At 44.3% G+C, this 21,970-nt stretch overlaps 1 protein-coding gene across 1 annotated transcript; it reads right to left on the bottom strand.

Moving 5' to 3' along the window:
* Positions 1–3,017: 3,017 nt before the first annotated feature.
* On the bottom strand, positions 3,018–16,984 carry vstm2b (V-set and transmembrane domain containing 2B). The gene is made up of 5 exons (XM_042061759.1): positions 16,281–16,984; positions 15,371–15,558; positions 14,618–14,647; positions 13,543–13,945; positions 3,018–3,978 (listed from the first exon to the last, which is right to left on the bottom strand). The coding sequence occupies exons 1-5, from the start codon at positions 16,351–16,353 to the stop codon at positions 3,890–3,892; spliced, it is 783 nt and encodes a 260-aa protein (XP_041917693.1). The 5' UTR covers positions 16,354–16,984; the 3' UTR covers positions 3,018–3,889.
* Positions 16,985–21,970: the final 4,986 nt, after the last annotated feature.

The raw sequence follows: 21,970 nt of genomic DNA, 5'->3' as shown, positions 1-21,970 counted from the left end.
ACCCTGAAATGATCCTGCTCACCAGCTGACTTGGGTCAACCTGTCAGCGGCGACTATAGTCACCCATATCAAACCCGCGTGCACGTTCTGCCCTCCCCGTTAGAAGCCAAGATAGATACCAGCTGAGACATCCGATCCGAAGGCCATGCCAGCCCTGTATTGTCAGTACATGTTACAGTGTAGGTTTCTTATTTGGGAGCTCAGTGTGGAGCCTTGCTGTGACCTACTGAGGCCTTGAAGTGGAGCGTTTGTGCGGGGTGGGGTGGGGGGGGGTGCAGGCACGCGGACTGACCACTGGCAGGCTGGCCAGCGCCGCCGTCCATGTTGCTCGTGCTGAGCGGCGCTGGTTTATCAGGATGGGATAGATTGCAACAGGGATTTATCATCTCTGACAAGTGTGGCTGTGTGAGGCCAGGGGTCACGCTGCGCAAATGCACACCAGCTCATCCTATGGAAGAGAGCAGACGCAGCGGCGAGGGAGAGAGCCAGTGGTTATCTTGCAGGATGAATGCATTGCACAAAAGCACGCAAGCATATGGAGCTGAGGAGGCCATTTACTTGACCATGCAGGGCCTCCAGGTCTTAATCTAATTTATAAATTCATGTCTCATCTCGGCAAAAAAGATGGATAAGACTCAAACTTCTGAGATGATTTATGTTTGGCTTCTCCATCCCCAACATAATCTCCCCATCATCCAGGGGATAGAAGTGGCTGGAGGGTGGATCGTCTGATGTGTGTGCTTCCATTTCAGTCAGGTGCTGAGGACTATATTGGTTTCATAATGTAGCTCTGAGCTTACATGTCAGATGACTCCCTAATTGCTCTTGACCAGTAGCAAACATGTTTGGATTACTGGAGCCATGTACATCTCTATTTAGCTTTACTCGTGTTTTCCCCGGGATAATAAGGATAAAATAAGATGACATGTAAACTCAATGTAATAATATGAGTAACTTGATGGATCTTGAGTTAATACATTTTCCATCTCTTAAAAGCAATTTTAAAATCAGTTAAATCTTCAGACTAATGCACTTAATAAATGTTGTGGCCTTGAAACATAAGCCTTTGAAAGTTATGGAAAGTGTCTGGAACAAAGCACTGCCTTTAACCAGATGTTCTTGTGTTGTCTCAGATGGTTCGGCAGCCTGTAGAATTCAAGAGAAATGAAGGCCCTTTGAGTTTATAGACATCATCCCTCTTAACGTTACAAAGAACAGTGCTTTTCAAGAGTATGTTTTGTGGCTCTCGCTGACTTAAAAATGCCCCTCCTGTCTGCTCCCCTTCAGACATTTTCCATCACTCATCTTTGGCCATTGTGGCAGGAAGCCTTGAAGGAAAATATGTTTTGCTGGAGGTTTGCTTTAAAGCACGACGAGGGGAAACCGCAAAAAGTATAGAGAAAATATATATTTTTACATTGTCTAAAGCCAGACATTCTTTCAAAATAAAATAATGCTCTCAATCCCCATTAGAAACCACAAAATCCTTTTTCTACTGTTGGTGCAATGACACTTCAAGAAAATTCAACTCCACAATAGGCAAGTGGTCACATCCTTGAATAAGCACTTTCAATTCACCACTCATTCAGCTATGGCCACAAAGCCAGAGCATTTATCAGATAGCAACTAGCAATCAGGGTGGGCTGCTTGGCTACATCCCCTACAGCCCCTGAGTGTGATAACGTATTATGCAAATGGGAGGTGCAGATACTCGCTAATATGCCAGTGATGGCAGAATGGCCATTGTCTGTGCAAGCCATTTGTTAGAAGAATCGCTCATGGGATGTGGAATGGGGACTGGGGCAAAGGGGTGTGTGTGTGTGTGTGTGTGTGTGTGTGTGTGTGTGTGTGTGTGTGTGTGTGTGTGTGTGTGTGTGTGTGTGTGTGTGTGTGTGCTCCCCATTAGTGCTGTTTTACGAGGAATGATTTACACAGATATGGAGAACACTCGCAGCTTTGTCTGATGCTGTTCAACACATATAAATGTCCTTGTCAAACACACATTAATTTGATGGGGGGAAAGGAGCCTTCAAGAGGCAGCATCTGAATCCCCTGCTCACGTCAGAGGGGAAAAAAATGCTAATGCCCCAACTCCATTGAGGCATGCCTTTCATCAATTTGTTTTAGTTATTAATGGCTTTGTTTATTCTTGCACGCTCTTCAGCCTCTGTTGCAGAGTGGATGAAAGACACTTCTTAGAGGCAAACTGGCAAACAAACAAAAGGCCAAAAAGACTTCTGGGTCAACTGTGTGTGTTAATTCATAGCTGATATTATGTATTTCTGTTTGTGTGTGTGTGTGTGTGTGTGTGTGAGTGTGTACGTGCGTGCGTGCATGTGTGTGTACTTGTATGTGTGTGGGGGGGAAACAGAGCATTTGTTTGTGTTTCTCTTTACTTGTGTATGTGTGGCCCTTATTATGCACAGTGCAGTTATAAAACATACTATTAAGTCACACAGTTAACGGTAGTGGTTGTAGCTTTTTGGCTGAGATAAAGAGACTGAGGGACAGACAAGTGAAGAGTGCTGTTATTTGCCTCCTCTCTCCACTGCCATACACATTTGACTAATTAAATGAGCAGTGCTCACTGAAATGGACACGCTCATGTGAAGCGAGTGGTATTTCTTCTCATGGAAGTGCTCACCAGAAATTCTCCCAGAAACCAAAAAGATAATGTTTTGTTTGCACGTGTCCCACAACACTGGGCCCAGGGCTGGTGTGGGTTAAGATCTGTGGTCCTCTTATGACAAGACCTATGGATTCAGGAACTGAGTTCACTCACTCCCTGAGAAAGAGAGACCACAATATTCATTTTTTTTTTGTACAAAGGAAAATGTTCCAATTCTTGCCAGAGTAGAATATACTAGTATAATGAATCATGTGTTTTGCACCTATAGCCTAACTTTCTTGATAATAGACCACACCATCTACTTTAATTTAAAAAAAAAAAACAACCTTTATTTCAACTTGTGTTGGCAACAAACCAAGAAGTTTTTTTTCTTTTTTATTATAAATGAATGTCATACCTTGATCACCATATCTTTAATAAAAATAAACATTATTGAAAGTGACTAACAACAACTATGGAAACGTGTGCCTTATTTAATCAAAATATATAAGGTCGCATTTTTATACATCATGAAAAACAAAATCATAAAACCATATGAGGGTTTTCAACAGAACATAAAGACTCACACAGTCTTGGTGGAAAGAGCCAAAATGTTCAAAACAGTCTGTGATGGCTTTGAAATGGGAAAGTGAAAAACTGCTCAACAGTTCATGCAAAAAGAATCAAATCAAAACAAAAGAAATAAATGTTTTCATCCAGACCACAATGTACTCCAGAAAGGAAGCCAAAAGAGGTCCAATGAGAAAAATAAAAAGGCAAAAATAAATTAATCGAAAACTGACGAAAACTGCAACTGGACAATTAAGTTATATGAACAGATAAAGGCAAATCAAATCAAAAACCACCAAAAATAAATAACGAGCCATGCATTTAGCAGGGCAAACACTTATCATTTGGAAATCAGATGCAGCGTTTCATGGATGTTGTGGTGTGTATGACATAGGTGTGAAGCTCTTATTCACAAAAACTCCTCATTTTTCAGATCATTTTTTGTCATGCTTCTCATATAATCTGCTTTCCATCCACTCCTATGCAGCATCCTCCAGAAGTCCAAGACAGAGGACTGCCATCTCTCCTCAGCTTATAGGGTACCTCTTCCAAAGTCCTTCATCCTTAGTTTCCTCATAGTTGGTGATGTGCCATAATGGTATATATTTATTTAGATATATATATATATATTTATATATAGAGAGATATTTTCCCTTTGTTGTTTGGTACATAAAGTGAAAACGTTGCGGGTCGTCGTTTGGTTGAAGTCTCTTAGTAGGCTAACAGTAAGGGGAGGAGCTTATGCAGGACCAGCAAAATGATGCACAGGAGTGGGCTGGTGGTTGCCATGGTTCCAGAACCTAGTCCACAGAAAATACATCAAAAGAGAGATGACAAGTTATGGTTACTCATTCATTTTCTCTCCAAATCCAGTAACTTAAGCATTATATGTAGGGAAAGACATTTTGTAAAAGTTCATATATAAGGTATCTTGAAATATGTATTCTTTCAGGCAGGGCAATATGACCTAAAATAAATATCATGGTATTCTCATAGAATTGTCTTGGACAATAACCTCTTTCAAATTGACAAGTGGTGGACAAAGCATGACCTGATAAAAGGACATTAATAGGCCTGCTCAAAATCCTAATAAAATTTTAAATGCACAAATGTCTGTTTTGTTTGTGTCTGTCAAAACAAGGCACCAAAAATTATCACACATCAATCCTAACTTTTTTTTTTTACAATAAATTAATTTTGGTGGGTAAGAGATTAGAAATGACAGTATCAGTACATTTCCAGTAAATTGCTCACCCCAATATAAATCAACATATCTTTACCGTCATCTTAGCGAGCCTGACAGGAGAATACACATGGGAGTACAGAAATTCTTTATCAGGTCTTTTGTTCTTATGCAGAACATCTAAGCCTAGCCATCTAGTATCAATGTCCTCTGCCTTGGCGTCAGCTTTTGGGTTTCTTTAAGCAGTGCTGCTGCACAGATTTTGATCGTCACAAAGGGAGCCGAGGCATGACAGCGGGGAGAAGGCACAATGTCCAGTGCCTCTAACTGACTCATTGTCTGGAGGGAGACTGTTCACTTTCTTGGCCACATTTCACACCATTAGAGTTCTCTAAATAGCAGGTTCAAAGAGTGACAGGTCAGCGCTCTGGCTGCTTAAAGCCTGCCTCGCACCGCCTGCTTTGCAGCAGCGAGGATGACTCAGGAGAGAGAGAGAGCACGCCACCTTGGATTTGCATGAGTTAAACAGGATATGAAGGGGGAGCTGTGCTCCCGGACTCCAAATGAAATAGCCCAAAGTGAGGGGCTTCAGGTCTTGAGAGAGAGAGAGCGAGAGAGCAGAGCGAGAGAGAGGGAGGGAGAGAGAGAGAGAGGGAGAGAGAGAGATAGACAAGCAGAGCTTTCATTTCCTTTGGAGTCGGACGACGGAGACCTATAGAGGGTCATGGCACAATGCAACTCGAAGAGCAAAACACACAAAAGCCAGGGGCTGACTCACTCTCCTATAGTCATTTTCACACACAGAAATAATGGCATGGCTATCCTCTGATTGCTTGTGTGCATGTGTGTGTGTGTGTGTGTGTGTGCGTGTGTGTGTGTGTGTGTGTGTGTTTGTGTGTGTGTGTGTGTGTGTGTGTGTGTGTGTGTGTGTGTGTGTGTGTGTGTGTGTGTGTGTGTGTGTGGGTGTCTACAAACACAAACACACAAGCCCTGAGAGGCTCACACACTCTTATGCACACATAGCAAGAACACCCACATACACACACTGACTCACTGCTTAACAGAGAGTGAGAGCCTGACATTTAGAGTGTAAAATAGGCGTCTGTTTACTGCCGTTCTAATTTTTCCTGGCAACCAAGTCCCAGAGCATCCACCCTGCCGCACCATTCCAACCCCACCCCCTCCACCCTCTCTCCCCTCCTTAAAAAAGGCCAAAAAAAACAGATGAGTGCTGTGCGCACGGCTTACCCGCAACACGCACAAGGGCGTGTGGGAGCATATGCACCAGGGCAGCTTCTGCTCAGCGCGTGTCGTACAGGAGCCCTCTGGAGGGCAGCCAGCTGTCTTAATGACAGACAAACACGGCCTCAGCAGGGTCGGCCTGGAGCACGGCCTTTATCTCCACCTCTCCCCCCCCCCCCGCAATGCTCTCCTCCCTCTCTCTCTCTCTCTGACACACACACACACACACACACGCACACACACACACACACACACACACACACAGACACACACACATGCACACACACACACACACACACACACACACACACACAAAAACAAATAAACACACGATTTCACATGCAATTTGCTTTGTGCTTGGCTCCAGTTATGGGTTGTTGTTATTAACAAGGAAGCTAAGCTTAAGTAAATTAATTGAGAAACAAAAGCAGTGGCGCTGGCCTGAATTATAGCCAGCGGCTCTGGCCAGCTCCATGCTAATTGCAGGCTGGGCGGCTGTGGCGGGCGGCTGGCACTGGTGTCCTGATCAGTGCCCGGTGTGTGGGCCACTGCCAAGTGCTGGCCCCTCTGGCCTCTGTCTCTGTGGGAGCAACCTCTAAATCTTGGGCCTCCCCCAAATGAACCCTTCTCGTTTCCCTCCCTGGTGCTCCATCTTCCCTATGTGCAGCGTTCGAGCGAGCGAGCGAGCGTGTCTTCCATGTTTTGCTCATCACCTCGGAACGAGTCTGACCTCTACATAACTCGGGTCACCACTCAGACAATTAAAATCTCTCAGCTCAGTGAGATAGAGGAGATTTAACTAAGCCCAGATGAATGAATCAACTAACAATACCACAAAATCGGCTAAAGTCATGTGGCTTGACCCTGGTCATTGTTGACATAATCACTATACACATTAACACAAAAATCACTGAGGTTTTTAAGTCAGTGGCATGGCTCACACATCTGCCGTAATCCCCTAACTTGTAGCACACTCTGAATGGATATTAATATGTGTTCTTGTAATAGGTTATGACATATTTAGTGGAATTCTTTGCAGAAAACAGGTTCAACGGTCTTATGATCCTGTTTCATAACTTTCCAATAAAGTATCTTGTTCTTTAGCCTCGCAGCACATCTATGACCCAAATTCTCTCCTTATGCCAGCGGAGCTATTTGATATCAAACTGTATTGAATCCATGGTGTGCAAATAGGTTTTAGTTGACCAATGGCCAGCTGTATGTGAAAGTTGCCACGGCCCGCTCCGGCTATTTAGGGGAAGAAAAATCACACAGCATACTCTAGTGGATTTTTGTACAGTTGAGATGTAGACCCATCCACCACAGGCTCTCTGAACGTTCCCTCACGAAACCATTCCCCCTCTCTGCGCTAATGAGGCTGTGCTGGGGAAGCTCAGTGCACACAAAAGCAGAGCTCTATCTACAATCTAAGACTTTGCATTCTGTTTGCGCTGTAATTAAAGTACGCTTAATGAGGTCCGTAAAGGGAGAGCACATCTCCCAAGCACACAAGATTCAATCTCAATTAAGGAATGTGCACGCCACTACATAACTGCACTATTTATCTAGTGTCAACATAAAACATGCAGCGCCAAGGTTTTAAGACTGCGTTTGAAATTCCACTCTTCTCTCTCTCCCTCCCTCTTTTTTTTCTCGCTCTTTCTATCTCTAGCACTCTATCTACCTCTCTATCGCTACCTCTCAGACGCTCAAACACAGGCAGGCTTTTGAACCTTATTAAGCCAAAGAAAGGTATTTGGATTGTTGAATTATCGCTGGAAGCCTGAGAAACACTGGAACATAAAGGCTTGCCTTAAAGGGTACACATATTTAGTTAGGACAGGGGTCGGCAACCTTTTCTCTTAAAAGGGCCATTTCTTTGACAAGAAATCAAAATAAATCTGTCTGGGACCGCGAAGATGTCGGAACCATTTAAAAGAAATCAGTTTAAACATCTCTATCTTCATTAGCCTCAGGCATATGGCATAATCACCATAATCACCATACTCTGCATATGTGGTGTATTGTATACTTTCACTAACTGTTAATGTGTTGGGACAGCTTAAAGCTTAACAACTATATGAAATTGCAGGAAATATTTTATAACTTCCATTTTTAGAGAAAGCCAGGGAGCCACTAGAGAGGAACTAAAGGGCCCCTGAGTTAGGATACTGTGAGGCATTCCCGTCTTCTAAACCCAGCAGTGGTGGATGCTATTTGTGGAAGGAGATGTTGGCAGGAGGTGTCCTGTCACGCCCAGGCGCTTGAAATAAGACACTGCTTCACCGTGACAGACAAAACGCAGCACCCGGTCCCCATGGTAATAAACTGTTTTTTCTATTGACTTGTTGGAGAGTGAAAGTGACACATTGGCACATTGTAAATTCACAAGGTTACAGTTGTCTGTGCGATGGTGACCTTTGAGGGGCCTGCTGGGATTTTCAGAGGTCACCTCAAGGAGGATTAGTGTGTCAGGGTGTAATGGCATCCTGAGAGGAGACTTCTGGGAAGTCACGGGCTGGATCCCTCCGCCAACCCCAGAGTGTTACAGCAATCGGTGAGATTCCCGCTCGGGCCTTATGGGATACCGGTGACATGAGCTCATCAATCACACAGATCATGAAGTGGACAGAGGTACACGACAAGCTTGAGCGGCATCTCTTGCCTGGGGTTTGGGGGTTCCGCACAGACAGACCCTTCTTCCACCAGCCTGGCTCACTGTTCAATATAAAGCTGATAAGGACGGAGAAAAATACAGTGGCCAAGGAATAAGTGTCCAGAATAAGAGGGGAGATGAAAGGGACTAAGTTGTAGGAGAAGAGAGGAGGAACGCTGCGTTCTGAGGAGGGGATTATTGACCGTGCTGAGCTAACAAAGGCCCAGCGTCCATATTGACAGTTGGCTTTGTTCCTCCAGTTAAAAATGGGAACAAACAAATCTCTTCTACTCTTTCTCCTCTCCTTATAGGCAGCAAAGCCTTCACGGCAGGCACTGAGGACATCCGCCATCTCTCTCTCTCTCGCTCTCTGAATTCCATGCTTTTATTATTGGGCCAGAGAATAGACCACCTTGGAGCAGCAGACAAACAAATGCAAGGTGATTTTTGCTTTCCTAGCTCTGAAAGAAGTCGGTCTGGGGTTGGTGTATAGATCTGTAAGTCATAATGGCCTCCTCGCCCCAGAGAGGATACAGGATGTGCTTATAGCAGCACATTGTTTACCAAGTTTCCAGACTGCCTGGGTGAAAGTCGGTATATGGCATATAAGTTGACAGCAGCTCCAGACTCCACTATAAGCTCCCTGTAGTTATTATTTTTGTGTCTGACATACCGTGTTACTAATTTTCAGCTTTTACTTTTGTGATGCTCTCTCCAGTGAATCAAGCTGTCACATAAGCACAAACCCGACATATGTAGTGTGCACGAATGAGAATGAGTCGCTGGGTTGCTTTAATTTCCCCCGTGCCCATCTCCTCTGCACTGTAACTCTGCACTCAGCGTTCCGCACAGAGAGGGGGGTGGGCGGGCGAAAGAAAGAGAAACAATTAACACCCGCAAGAGAGCGTTGCGGGTTAACACCAGTGCACCTCCCACACAGAGCCAGAGCCGTGGCTGCAGCTGCAGCAGCAGAGGCGCGCAGCACAGACACCCGCGAGCCCCGTCCTCTCACGCGCTCGCTGCACAGGGGAGCACGCCGCGCATAGCAGCCCTCGTCAGGTCTCCCCATTAGCAGCACTCAGTGGCTCCTTCTCCCCGGCTTTCTCCTACCGCATTAACACCGGCCCCGCCACGCTCCTCTCCTCGGAGAGACCGCACAAAAGTCAGGACTAATGCGTGTGATTGGGTTATATAAGCCCAACTAGGGGTTGGGGGGGTTAAGGATGCCTGGACCTGAATGTCTTTTTTTTTTTTTTTTCACGGAAGCGTGGTGCACTTTGGTTCAGTGAACATGACTAAACATGCAAATGATGGCAATGGATAACTATTGGGGGGGATATACAAACACGTGCCCTCATCAGCAACACCACATAAATGGCCCATGTCCACACACACACACACACACACACACACACACACACACACACACACACACACACACACACACAAGCATGCCCACACAGTCAGTTTCATAAGCGATTAAGACAGCTGTCCAGCCACAGACAAACTCTGCTGCCAAGGGATGCCAAGGTCACCTGGGGTGGCTGCTGGTGCATGGCATTGTGGGTAGGCGCATTAGAGACTGAGCCGTTGTGTACCGTAACCCGTGCCAGGCTGTCCTCTGGTGCTGCTCTCCTCCTCTCACACCCCCCCCCCCCCCTCCAATTCACTGACTCCTCCGCCTGCTCACCTGCCAAAGCTCTGCACCAGTGATACTCTGCAGATCTCTCTCTCTCTCACTCTCACTCTCTCTCTCTCTCTCTCTTTCTCTCTCTCTCTCTCTCTCTCTCTCTCTTATTTTCTTCATTTCTCCTTCCTGCTCACGCATTCCTTCATTCTCGTCACATCTCATTATGTACATTTTACAGTAGAAGCGATAAACATCTCAAACTGTGCTTTCCCCCAGAATCGCTTTAAAACATTTCCATACCAGCCACAGCTGTTCAAATGACAAAGCTGATCCAAGAGTGCCATGGTACTGTCTTTGACAAGCCCACACTAATCCACCTATTCATGCATCTATGTATCCATCAGTCTCCAGTATCTGTCCCTGTCTGTATCCATGTATCTGCCTATCTACCTGGTCCTCTGGGAGTCTGTCTGCTGGGGAATTTTCCGAGGCCTTTATCCTTTTCCCTTGGTGAGCAGACATGGCGTTTCCCGTCTGCTGCTGACGGGCCAAGGGAACGCTGAGAGGCAATTTGAGGCACCTGACAGCGTGCCGAGGGCCTGGCTGATTGGCCAACAGCCTGTGGCATTTCCCTTTTAATATTAATAGTCTCTGCTACTCAGAGAGATGACATGGTGGACAGGTGACAGATGCACACATTTCCAAAGTGGCAGGCTTAAAGGGGGTACCATAAACCCTTTGCAACTATACAAACACTATTTCTCTTTCTGCCTCTCTCTCTCTCTGTCTGTCTGCCTGTCTGTCTGTCTCATACACACACACACACACACACGCATGCACACACATACACACACACACACACACACACACACACACACACACACACACACACACACACACACACACACACACACACACACAGAGGGGCAGGGGCACCATAGCAACACATTTATTGCATCCACAATTTAAAGGAGCAATCCGTCAAATGTGCCAGAATGCTCTTTAACCTTCACAATCCGATGACAAATTCGTTGACGGGTTCACTCAAGAGGAGAAAAAAATAAAACAAAAGGCCAAGACAAATTCCAGATCTTTCCGTCAATGTTAAAGTGTCAGTGAGGCACTTATAGTGTTTGATTTAGTTTGGCAGATACAGTCCACAGGAGGCTAATATTAGCTAATATGAATGTATGCCACCGACCCTGTGTAAGCAGCCAGATATGAGCAGATTACTCCTCACATCCACAGTCCACATATTAGGGCTCTTTGTCCTGTTTAAATAAAGGTAATAAAGCAGGGCAGGCTGTCATGGGAACTAGCTGATGTGTTATGAAAACATATTTCATATGCTTTCATATGAAGCATTACCACCTCAGGCATATGATTGGTTTTGGTTACATATTTTGTCACTTATTCCGCCACAAGAAACCTTGGCACAAATTCCGAAGGCACAAAAGGAAATCTGTCAAGGAGACACCTTTGCATGTAAAGCATAGAACCTCCAATGACAAAGTGTGTGCTCTGCGCTTTGCAAGAGAAAAGTGACTGAGAGCCACAGACGGAGGAGAGAGAGATAGAGAGGCGAAGGAGAGAGTGAAAGAGAGAGAGATTAATTAAAAGACAGAAAGAGAAAAAAACCCTTTGAGATAACCCTTTTTACACAAGCCAGCTCGCCAACTCGCCAACTCGCCAACTCTCCAAATTCCCACCTCACAAGAGCTTCACGGCTCTAGCTGCGAAGCGAGGCCCACTATGCCAGACACTAGCAGCGGACATTTAACCTGCTCCAGACAACTCCCCTGCACACCATGAGATCAAGATGGCAGCCTTGGCAGCGGCACCAGGCCCCCACATCAAGAGCTGCGTGACTTTGATTCAGCGTTCCCTAGTTCTTTGACACCCGTGTATGTGATCAGTCCCCTGCCTGGCATACTGATTGTTTTAAGGCAGACAACCCAGCATGCGCCTTGTGACTACTGGCTCAGCGCGTTCACAGGGCATGGAAAGCCCATCGCAGCTCATTTGTCAGATGACGACAAATGCACGGGCGACATCTTGGTCTTCTCTGCTGGGGAAAGCAAAGGTCTTTGAGCCCAGGAGGAGCGGAGAGTGCTAGGTGCCTTATCTCAGCATATTCAAGAGCCACACCTTGTTACACAGCATTGTTGTGCAAACACATAGACTAATCTGCATATTAATGTTCCACATGATGAGATTTGTTGGTGGCTCTGACATTTCCATATTGCCCTCCATGCACTTTTGTGAAATGAAAGATTGTTGATGAAGATTTACAATACTGGTGCATCAACAAGTCTCAACAGTTTTCCTCAACTCCTCACTTCCACAGGACATCACATACACTAAACTAGACTTCTCAGTGCATTTTATCAGGTTTAAACAATGTTTTTTCCTGTCATATTTAATAGGTTATATAGAAACAAACATATCTAGTGTATTAATTAATTGATTTATTACTCATTAATTATATTTCAATATATTACATTTCAATATATTATATTTCAATATATATTCAATAGATGGAGAGGTGCTTGGCCACACAGCATGTCTAGGGGAGAATGATCTCTCATACCTGTATCACCACCTGGTATGTGCAGGTGGGTGTCATTGGGACTATTTCCAAGACAGTATTATTTTGCCAATATAGCCTCTGATATCTTAGACATACAAACTGAAAGGAGGAGTGTTACAACAACGCACAACACAACAGCTTTACACAGTCATGAAATCAAACACACACACACACACACACACACACACACACACACACACACACACACACACACACACACATACACACACACACACACAAATGCACACACACAAACACACACACACACACACACACACACACACACACACACACACACACACACACACACACACAAAACATGCACTGACACCCACAATTCCATACAAATACTATGAGTTTGCACCAGTGAAGGTCCTCTTAAATAAAAGGTGATGGAGCTGCATAGAGTTTAATGCCAAGTGGCCTTAACACAAAGGAATACACTGCCTCAGTAGAGACATCTCAAGGTTAGGTCATGGACCAAGGACCTGGAGGAGTCATAGGCTCACAATAAGCTTTCCCATCACCACTATCCTTTAGAATCCAAAGCAGGGAATCTAAAGAGAGATCAATTCTCCAGTGATAAAATAGATCACATTCCTTCCAAGTCATCCAAGTCCTTGGGTGACATCTTCTCAAAAAGACCATGGAGCAATATATCTAATGAAACACAGGAATACGGAAATCACAACTTTAGGTGTACCTGTTACACAACACCTGTCAATCACAAAAACACTCGCAAATGCGAAAGGAAGGGACTATACAACATAACGGTATAGCGATGGTAACTCATGCAGATTTTTGATGAAGCTATTATTATGCAAACGTAGATGATTGTAGTTCTCAGTATTAAATCATCAAGCCATACTGGGGAAAACGCCGCCTGCTGCTAAATACCTTAAATAATTAGCACAAGACGGAAGTATAGCTGTATTATATACCAGAAGGAATAGCACCAACTTATATAGACTAAATCAAATGTATTCCATTCCACTGGTGACCAATAAGGCGTATTGTCTTTTTTTATCCGCCCGCTAGGTGCCACTGTTGAACTTCCACTTACCGGCTCCGTGCTGCTGTCGGAGTATGGCCGCATTGCCGGGCCGAGGCGAAGCCGAGGACTTTGCTGCAGAGGCTGTTGTCGTTGTTGAAGGGGAAACGGGACCAACGCCGGCTGGAGGAGGCACCCAAGGCTTTCCCTGACCCTGATCCACTTCTGAGGTGGCCCGTCCCTCGGCTGCGTTATTGTTGTTCCGCAGCGGTAAGCGGTTCTGGATGTGAGACACGGCCTCCTCATTCACCATGCCATCTCGCGGGTTGACCCGTAGAGTGGCTTGGACTTTGTATTCCAGAGTCTCTTCGGAGTACAAGTCCGTAACGCGGCACTCGTACACACCCTCGTCCTCCTTACGTACGTTGGAGAGACTTAGTTTATGGGAAATGGCACTGCCCTGGACCCTCACGGTCTAGAAACAGATAAAAAAGAACATGTTGTTCAAGGCAGGTTACATATTTTCAAGGTTGCCTACATCTGATTGTAACCTTAAATGCATCTAGGTTCTATCAGTAAACTCGATTGAGAACATGGCCTCTGGGTGTTCTAAGACACAACTATAGTGCGTGGCTTTGGTGCAAGACTTAGTTGAAATTTTGTGAGAAAATCACATTGTCCACGCTGTCATAAATGTTGAGTATGGGTGCCTTATAACCATCATAGGTTTCTATCTCACAAACAAGTGGGCGTAATGGCGATGCAATATGTAAATTACATAGTAGGTTTTACATTTTTTAATTACTGTTAAACTTGACAAACCATCTAACTGTAAAACGTTGCAAACGAAAGAGTTAAATCGTTGTTCATAACAGCTTAGAAAATGAACAATAAGGTTTCATTATGTGAATTAGCCAGAGTATTTTTAGTCAGACAATGTACATGATTAATGCAGCTCTGACGTCTCTGGCTGCTGAGAAACAACAATGAATATGATTAAATGCCTCTTGTCTGAATGGAAATTACCAATGACCACAATTCATTTGTCTATTGAGAGATGTTGACCAAAATCGTATCATACACCATACCTGGTAATTGATTTCAATAAACATAACCATAGTAAACAATTTCAGAATTTGTTACTCACGCTTATTTTGGTAGCATCCCTCGGTACCACCTGAAAAATAAAAATAATTCATGAGAACAAGCACAGTAAAATCATTTTGTATTTTAAGTCATGTCAGTATTTTAGTGTTTTAGTGTGAATATAGCACGTCAACTCTTAAACACAGGCTGGGCGCCCTGGGATTTCAGTACCATGGACAGCAACAGTTTGGGACAACCTATTTTGCCATTGGATTGTAATGGCGGATGAGACTGCAAAATCAGTCAAAATCGTATTATGGCCACTAGATGTGTCGTCCATTCATTCAGATGCAAATATGCATCCGTAACTTAATCTTGTATTTTCCGATGAGGACATTTACGCTGTGTGCATAGGAATCGTCATTGGACTCATCCTAAAGCCCAACAAGTGGTCTTTGTATCTTTCAGCGTGAGAGCCTTCCTTTTTACTTTCCATCCCAACTCACATTCCCGGTCTCAAATGCCAAGGCACAGGTGAATGGTATCTATAATCAACAACGGGATGTCAAAATACAGCACTTAATTAAATAAAGACAATATGTGCATTGTAACCTATTTGAAGTGTATGCCTTGGTCCCGTGCTATAAATCCGAGTGCATTCCACCGCTGACGCTGAGGCATAATGCCTTTGAACTGGATTGAGGTATCTTGCCTCATTTCGGGAGCAGGTGCTACTGCACGCCTTTGAAAGTAGAACGACTAGGACAACAGGGTATGGCAACGTTTGGCTTGCTAAGCGCGCCAGTAAGATTACCTTGGGTCTGTTCTGTGTGGCGCTAATTTGCAATTCGTGTGCAAGTTCTCTTGGGGCTGCCTCCTTGAGGTACCACCACTGGATCTCCAGGGAGAAGGGCGAAGACCCAATAGCCCGAAAAGCGCACGGCATCTCTATGTCTTCACCCTCATCGACGGTTACATCTTTGGGCACTTCAGTAAATGTTGCTAAGGTGGAGAAAACAACACAGGCATGGGTTAATTTGCACAGCAGGGAGGAGACGAACAGTGATTGCCGACATATCACCCATACATGGGCTTGTGGAAGACAGATTTTTTCGGGTGTTGCTCTATTTCTGTCATGGAGTCTAAATGTCAAAGGGATTAGCTGTTTGAGGTAGAAAACGACAAAGTCCAAAGGATTCAGACACGCCAAGAAAGAGACTTGCATGAAGTGTGTTTGAGTGTGCATCTAGGTTTATCTTGGTGAATGCGCGCGCGTGCGGACGTGCGCATGATTTTTCCTGATTGATGTTGCTTAAGACCGGGACTTAGGACCGGAACTCCCAAGCATTATAAATCCGATTCATATTCAAAATATTTAAAAAAAGTTGATGACCTACTGTGTAAAATTCGTAGATGTCATATGTGCGAAACGTGTTTCACAAAATATACACAGGTATAACCTCTCGTATAGACTAAATGCGGGTACAGCCTACTATAATCAAGTCAATCAAGTCTCCCCTCGCTGTCATTTAATCACCAACATGAAAATCAAATAGCAGACATAAAAGTCATAAACTAGTATAGAACAACCCCTATTTCATAAAGCTCAGTAAGTCCTGCTGTGAAATAAAAGACTGATCCTTTGAACTGTGAGTTGGGCTAAATACGCAACATGGGAAATACTGGCAAGCCACTAGCAACAAGGATAGACCAAGTTTACTTACCATTTACATAGAATATCAAGGGAGCATTAAGAATCAAATAACAAAGGACACCGTGGAGTCCCCGTTTTTCCATCTCATAAATACAATTGTGATATTAGCAAAGAGTGAAAACGGTCATTTGACCTAGAAAAAAAAATTATGACATCTCCATATCGAAAGAGTCTATGTCGTTATGAGACCTTTGTTATCTTCAAAAGGTTGGTGTGTTTTTTTAAAAAATCCCAATAGGTTATTGCGTACTCCAAACGATTTCACCTCTGTCGGACAATACTGTATGTACAATCCAAAAAGACAGACCACAAGACCCCTTATACGTAGTGTAAGTGTTTCTTAGCCTTTCTTCTATGTTGATATCCCTTTATGCCAAGGATTCCTTTATTGCCCGGTTTTCTTCTGACGGAAATGCAACTTCTCTGCGACAGAAATGAGTATGTTCATTCTGCTTTCCGCAAAAGGGGAAGCTTTCCCATACTCTTTTAAACCACCCATCACAAAATCATCCTTAGCTCGGCTTTCCAAAACCAGAAAATCTAATCAGAGGACGAGAGATTTTCCCTTTTTGCTCTTGAAGCAGCGCTTAGAAGCTGGAGCATCAGTCGATAGTTCCTGTTTGCGTGACCAGACCCGTCTGCTGTGTGTGTGAGCGCATAGCAGGGAGAAGGCGCTTTGGCATTTCCAAACCCACGAGCTCAGTGTGGCATGCGCGCACGACACCGCCACTGACAGCCTGACGAGCACTCTGGAACCTGACCAAGCTTCCCGTCTCTCAAATCAGCATAGGGCTCAACCTATGAGGAGATCTTTCACAAACTGACGTCCAAGCCTAGTACCAGCCTTGGGAATAGCTTATTTAGAATCAAGATGATTCATATTGTTGTCTTTTCTAAGATCAACAAGGCAGTGTTTATAGTAGCCACAGACGAATGGCAGTCGGGGGAGTTCCATTTAATGTGCAACATTGAACTAGATTAATCTTTTTTTTTTGTAAGGTATTAGTCAACTGTCTCCCGCCCCCTTTCGTAAAAAGCACAAAGGTAATCTGCATGCCCTTATCAGAGTCAGTGTTGTTATATAGATTAAAACATGTTTCATTAAACTATTTCAATTATGAGCAAGGAATTCAAAGTTTTTACATTTAATATTATTTTTTGTTGCTTAGGTGAATACAGAATATCAACATCATAATTATGAAGACAAACAATAGGAAATAACACTGCCATTCTCATATGAAAAAACCCCAACATATTTGTTTACTATTCTGTATAAATTTGAATTAGCAATAAAGGTAATGTTTTTATTGCCATACTAAAGCCCAAACAGAGGGCCACATATGCTCAGCAGGAACATTTACACCTTAATTATGAGGAGTCCATATGCGTTTGCACAACTAGGCTGACCTACACACACAACCAACTCCAGTCACGGCCACCACCATCATCTTTGTATGGTGACATCCATGCTGAAGCATGTTGACTATATGTGCACTGCTGTCACATGCCTGTTCAAAAATGAGGCGTGGGTCCTCACAGCACTGTCTGTGAGCATTGCCTACATTTCAGGGTACCCCGTGCCACACTTTGAACGAGCTGGCCGTGCTCAGCGGATGTGTCGGCACATTATGACTTTAATCCTGCACACCCCCGATCCCCACGCGGCCCCCCTCCCATCCGCCCCAGCTCCCGTTCCCAGAGGCCTGGGTTAGTGCAGCAGACTGAGCCTCAGGCTGAATCGTAAAATGGCCCTCCCAGCTGCCTGCCAATAATGCAGCACTTGTTCACTGAAACCCTCCTATTAGCACTTCACCCACCATCAGTCCATGGGTGCTAGAGCGAGCTCGGGAGATGGGAGAAAGAGAGAGAGAGAGAGAGAGAGAGAGAGAGAGAGAGAGAGAGAGAGAAAGAGAGAGAGAGAGAGAGAGAGCAGCAGAAATGAAAGAACAGGAAGGCGGTCAGGGATTATTCCAGTTTATCTTATGGGCAGTAAGTGTATTTTTAGCCTCTAGGGCATCTGTCAATATATTTTGGGTAAGTCAGCGTGAGGCCAAGGCTGACCCCACTGGTCCTCTTTAAGGATTTTCTTCTTTGCATGTCTTTTTTATCTTTTTTTTTCTTTTTGCCCTCCTCCCAGGGTAGGACTTTCAACCTGCTGAGCTGTTGGCAGTGGGGCTGTGGTGGATGTGACAGGGACAGGGTGTTTACCCCCAATTGTGTACTCAACCTTTACACTGCATAATTCTCCTATTGTGTTCCACCCGCCACCATTCTATCATGAAGACACACACACACACACACACACAGACACACACACACACGTGCAGTCTGTTTGTCATGAATCTGAAATATTGATCACCATTATTACACCGTGAAACCATTTTCTGTGAGACTATGAGTATCTTGACATATTGGGCTGCACAGAAATACCAATAGGACAGCTGGTTTGGCTCAATAGCAGCGGGCCGCATGAAGCAGTGAGCACTGACTCCCCGTAAGATGGATAACATGGAGGACTTCATCATGCCTTCCAAGCCTCTGGCGGTGTCGCTAGAGAGCCACATCATCAGGACCTGCCATTATGGAGAGGTGACCCCCAGGCCTCACCGATCTGTTTATTGATACTGATTTCATTCCTGCAAGGTACTGCTGGCACTGAGACATTTCTCATAGCATCATCACTGGACACACTGACTGCAGTTCGAGGTCAACATGGTTGCCTGGGAGGACATGTTGATTTATATAATGTATGTTCAAAAATCACTCTGAAGATTTCAGCCCTATTTGTTTATTGCTGAGAAAGGTTTACTCCATAATGATCTAAGAATGTTGTGGGCCAAAGCATTTTCTCTCAGACAAAAAAGAATCAGCCCTGGCCATGATACTGTAATCCCATCAGATAACACCTACATTGCAGCAACTTTGTACGGCATACATTATAATTGTCTCTAAGTTACAACATAGTGTGAATATCACACCATTTGATAAAAACAGGATGGATTATGCCTGACCGAAATATATAATTAAAACACAGGTATGTGCGATGAGACTCATACAGCATAAAGTACATGATGAAGACTTTCTCCACACTGATCCTGTGGGCTTACTTTACCACTGGCGAGGCATTGGCTTTGTACTGCCTGTTCAATCATCCTGGATATGACCACTGTGGATCCATGTGAGCAGCAGTAGCAGCCTCTCTGTGTGCCTGTGTGTGGCTGGAGGAGCAGCTCTCTTATGGAGGCCAGAGGCAGGTCGTCCCAGGCTCTCCTGACTACTAGGTGAAGCGCTGTCATGTCAGGAGAGGCCTCGGTGGGTTTGACGCTTCCTCGCCTTCTCCTCGGCGCTGAGAATCGCATTTAGCTCTGAATGGTAATTAGTTATTCATGACCTTGCTAGCAGCGTGACTGTCTGTTGGTGCTCGCAGTGGAGAAGAGAGGGACATGGGCAGCAGTGTGACATGAAGGCAGCTCTCTGTCTAATTCATGAGTGCAAAGATGTGATATTAATGCGTGAGGCAAAGGGGTGCCGAGGCCCGTAATGCAGCTTATAATAACACCATCAGAGGGACCAGGCCGGCTCTCCCACTCTCTCTCTCTCTCTTTTTCTTTATTTTCTCTCCCTCTCTCAAACCCTCCTCTGCTTCTGTCTTTCCCTGTAGTTTATGCCTCACTGCAAACAATGTACCAGGCTCCTGTAATTCTTTTACTCTAACCCCCTTGTCTTAACGTCAACACTTTATTTTGCCTTATTTTAGTTAGTTTAGTTAGTTTTGTCTGCTCTTATAATCACCTCTTGGCATGGGTGAAGCTTGCAGGTATTTGTTACCGCTATCTTTGAAAACTCCCTAATTCAAATTTGATGATGCTGATTTAAGAGTATTTCTGACACTTTAGTAATCTAAATCCGTAGGATACAATTTAATTGGTTCATAACCCCAGGAGAAAACATACCAGCATGATATGCTTGTTTTCTTTCATTCAATATTCTGACACGTCAAGGTTTGCATGCAATACAGTACAACATCTCAGATTTAAGGAGAATGCTTGACCCAGCAAAGAGTGCACAGAGTATATATGCAACATTCTGGAATTACATTTTACTGTGCCAGCCTTATGTTTTTTTTTCCAAACTGCAATTAATCCCAACAAGAAATAAACAGGCTTATGACTCTATCTGTGCATGCTTCATACAAGGCATCTCTTTAATCAGCCACAATGACTGAGGAAACATTGTTTCAGTAGCCCCATTTCTTCTGCTCCCAAAGGCTCTCATTTGCCTGTGCACATACATACACACACACACACACACACACACACACACACACACACACACACACACACACACACACACACACACACACACACACACACACACTAGAAAAAATCACCCATCTTTAGACAAAGGTACACACACATATTCACAAACACATTTGCCGACAAACATTCACAAATATCTTAAACATGTCGATCCCTTCCATAAAACATGAAGTATTAAAGATGTTGGCGGGGAGTTTTGCAGAAAACAAACTCATTGTAAATTAATTTGGGAGCTGTGAGTGGGAGAGATAGATATCTCTCTCTATATTTTTTTTTTCTCTCTCTCTCTGCAAGAACAATGGAAAGAAAGAGGAAGTTATAACCTTGCTCTGTTCCCTTGAACAAACTCTCACAGGTCTTAAGATGGTTGGCATTACATATTCCACCCGTAACCTTACCAAATTCAATTTATTTACCTCATATTGGACAACACAATTCTGAGCCGGTGTACTCTCTCCCTCAGATTTCATTGGAGCATATTAGGCTTAAGGCAGACAGGGAATGTGTGTGTGTGTGTGTGTGTGTGTGTGTGTGTGTGTGTGTGTGTGTGTGTGTGTGTGTGTGTGTGTGTGTGTGTGTGTTGTCAGACCGAACGAGAGAGAAATCGAGAGAACGGGACAGGAGAAAAAAAAAACAAACAATTTATGCTGTTGTGTATGTGTCTTCATAACACAAGATGTGTTGGCAAGGTATGTTGAGGGCGAGGGAGAGATAATAACTTTCAGATGCCAGCCGTCACCATCACACCACTCCATGGTATCTCTGGGAAGGCTTGCACGCTCTTTGTTATGCAGAATTGAACAACCCTGTCGTCTGTTCTCTGGGCGAGGTTGCCCTGTTGCTTTATTAAAATCCTTAGAGAAGCATTTCATCTACAATGAGGCAGCAGTGTTCGCTCCCACTGAGGAAGACACATTTATCTTGTTCACTTCAACCGCAAAACCACTGCATGTGGCAGATCAACAGAGAGGAGTAGAGGGTCTGATAAAAGGGGGGTTTTCATTCGACTCAACACCGAATGAGTGTTGAGTCGAATGAAAATATCACCTTTGGAAAAGCCGTCTTAAGTGATGCCGAGCTTCATTATTGTCACAGAGATGGTCTTGTGACCGCGCTGTGTACAGACGTGTTATTAGTTTGTCTGTTTGACATTTAACATTTAACCAGGTAGGGGAAGACTACAGATAGAATGCATAGGGAACCGTGGGCTCACGTGTACGTGTCTTCCCACCTCTGGCATTCTGTTTTAGTGGAGTTCATGGATGCATAAGCAAGCTACCCTTAATGGATAAAAAGGTTTCACTTATCCCATGACATGGCACACACCCTATGCTGATTGAAAGTTGTGCATTACTGTAGTGTGAAGAAGACCTACTCATGT

The sequence above is a fragment of the Alosa sapidissima genome, chromosome 14 (assembly GCF_018492685.1).
Source record: "Alosa sapidissima isolate fAloSap1 chromosome 14, fAloSap1.pri, whole genome shotgun sequence".
NCBI lineage: Eukaryota > Metazoa > Chordata > Actinopteri > Clupeiformes > Clupeidae > Alosa > Alosa sapidissima.
Note: the sequence above shows the minus strand (reverse complement) of the source record. Positions and strands in the feature narration are given on the sequence as shown.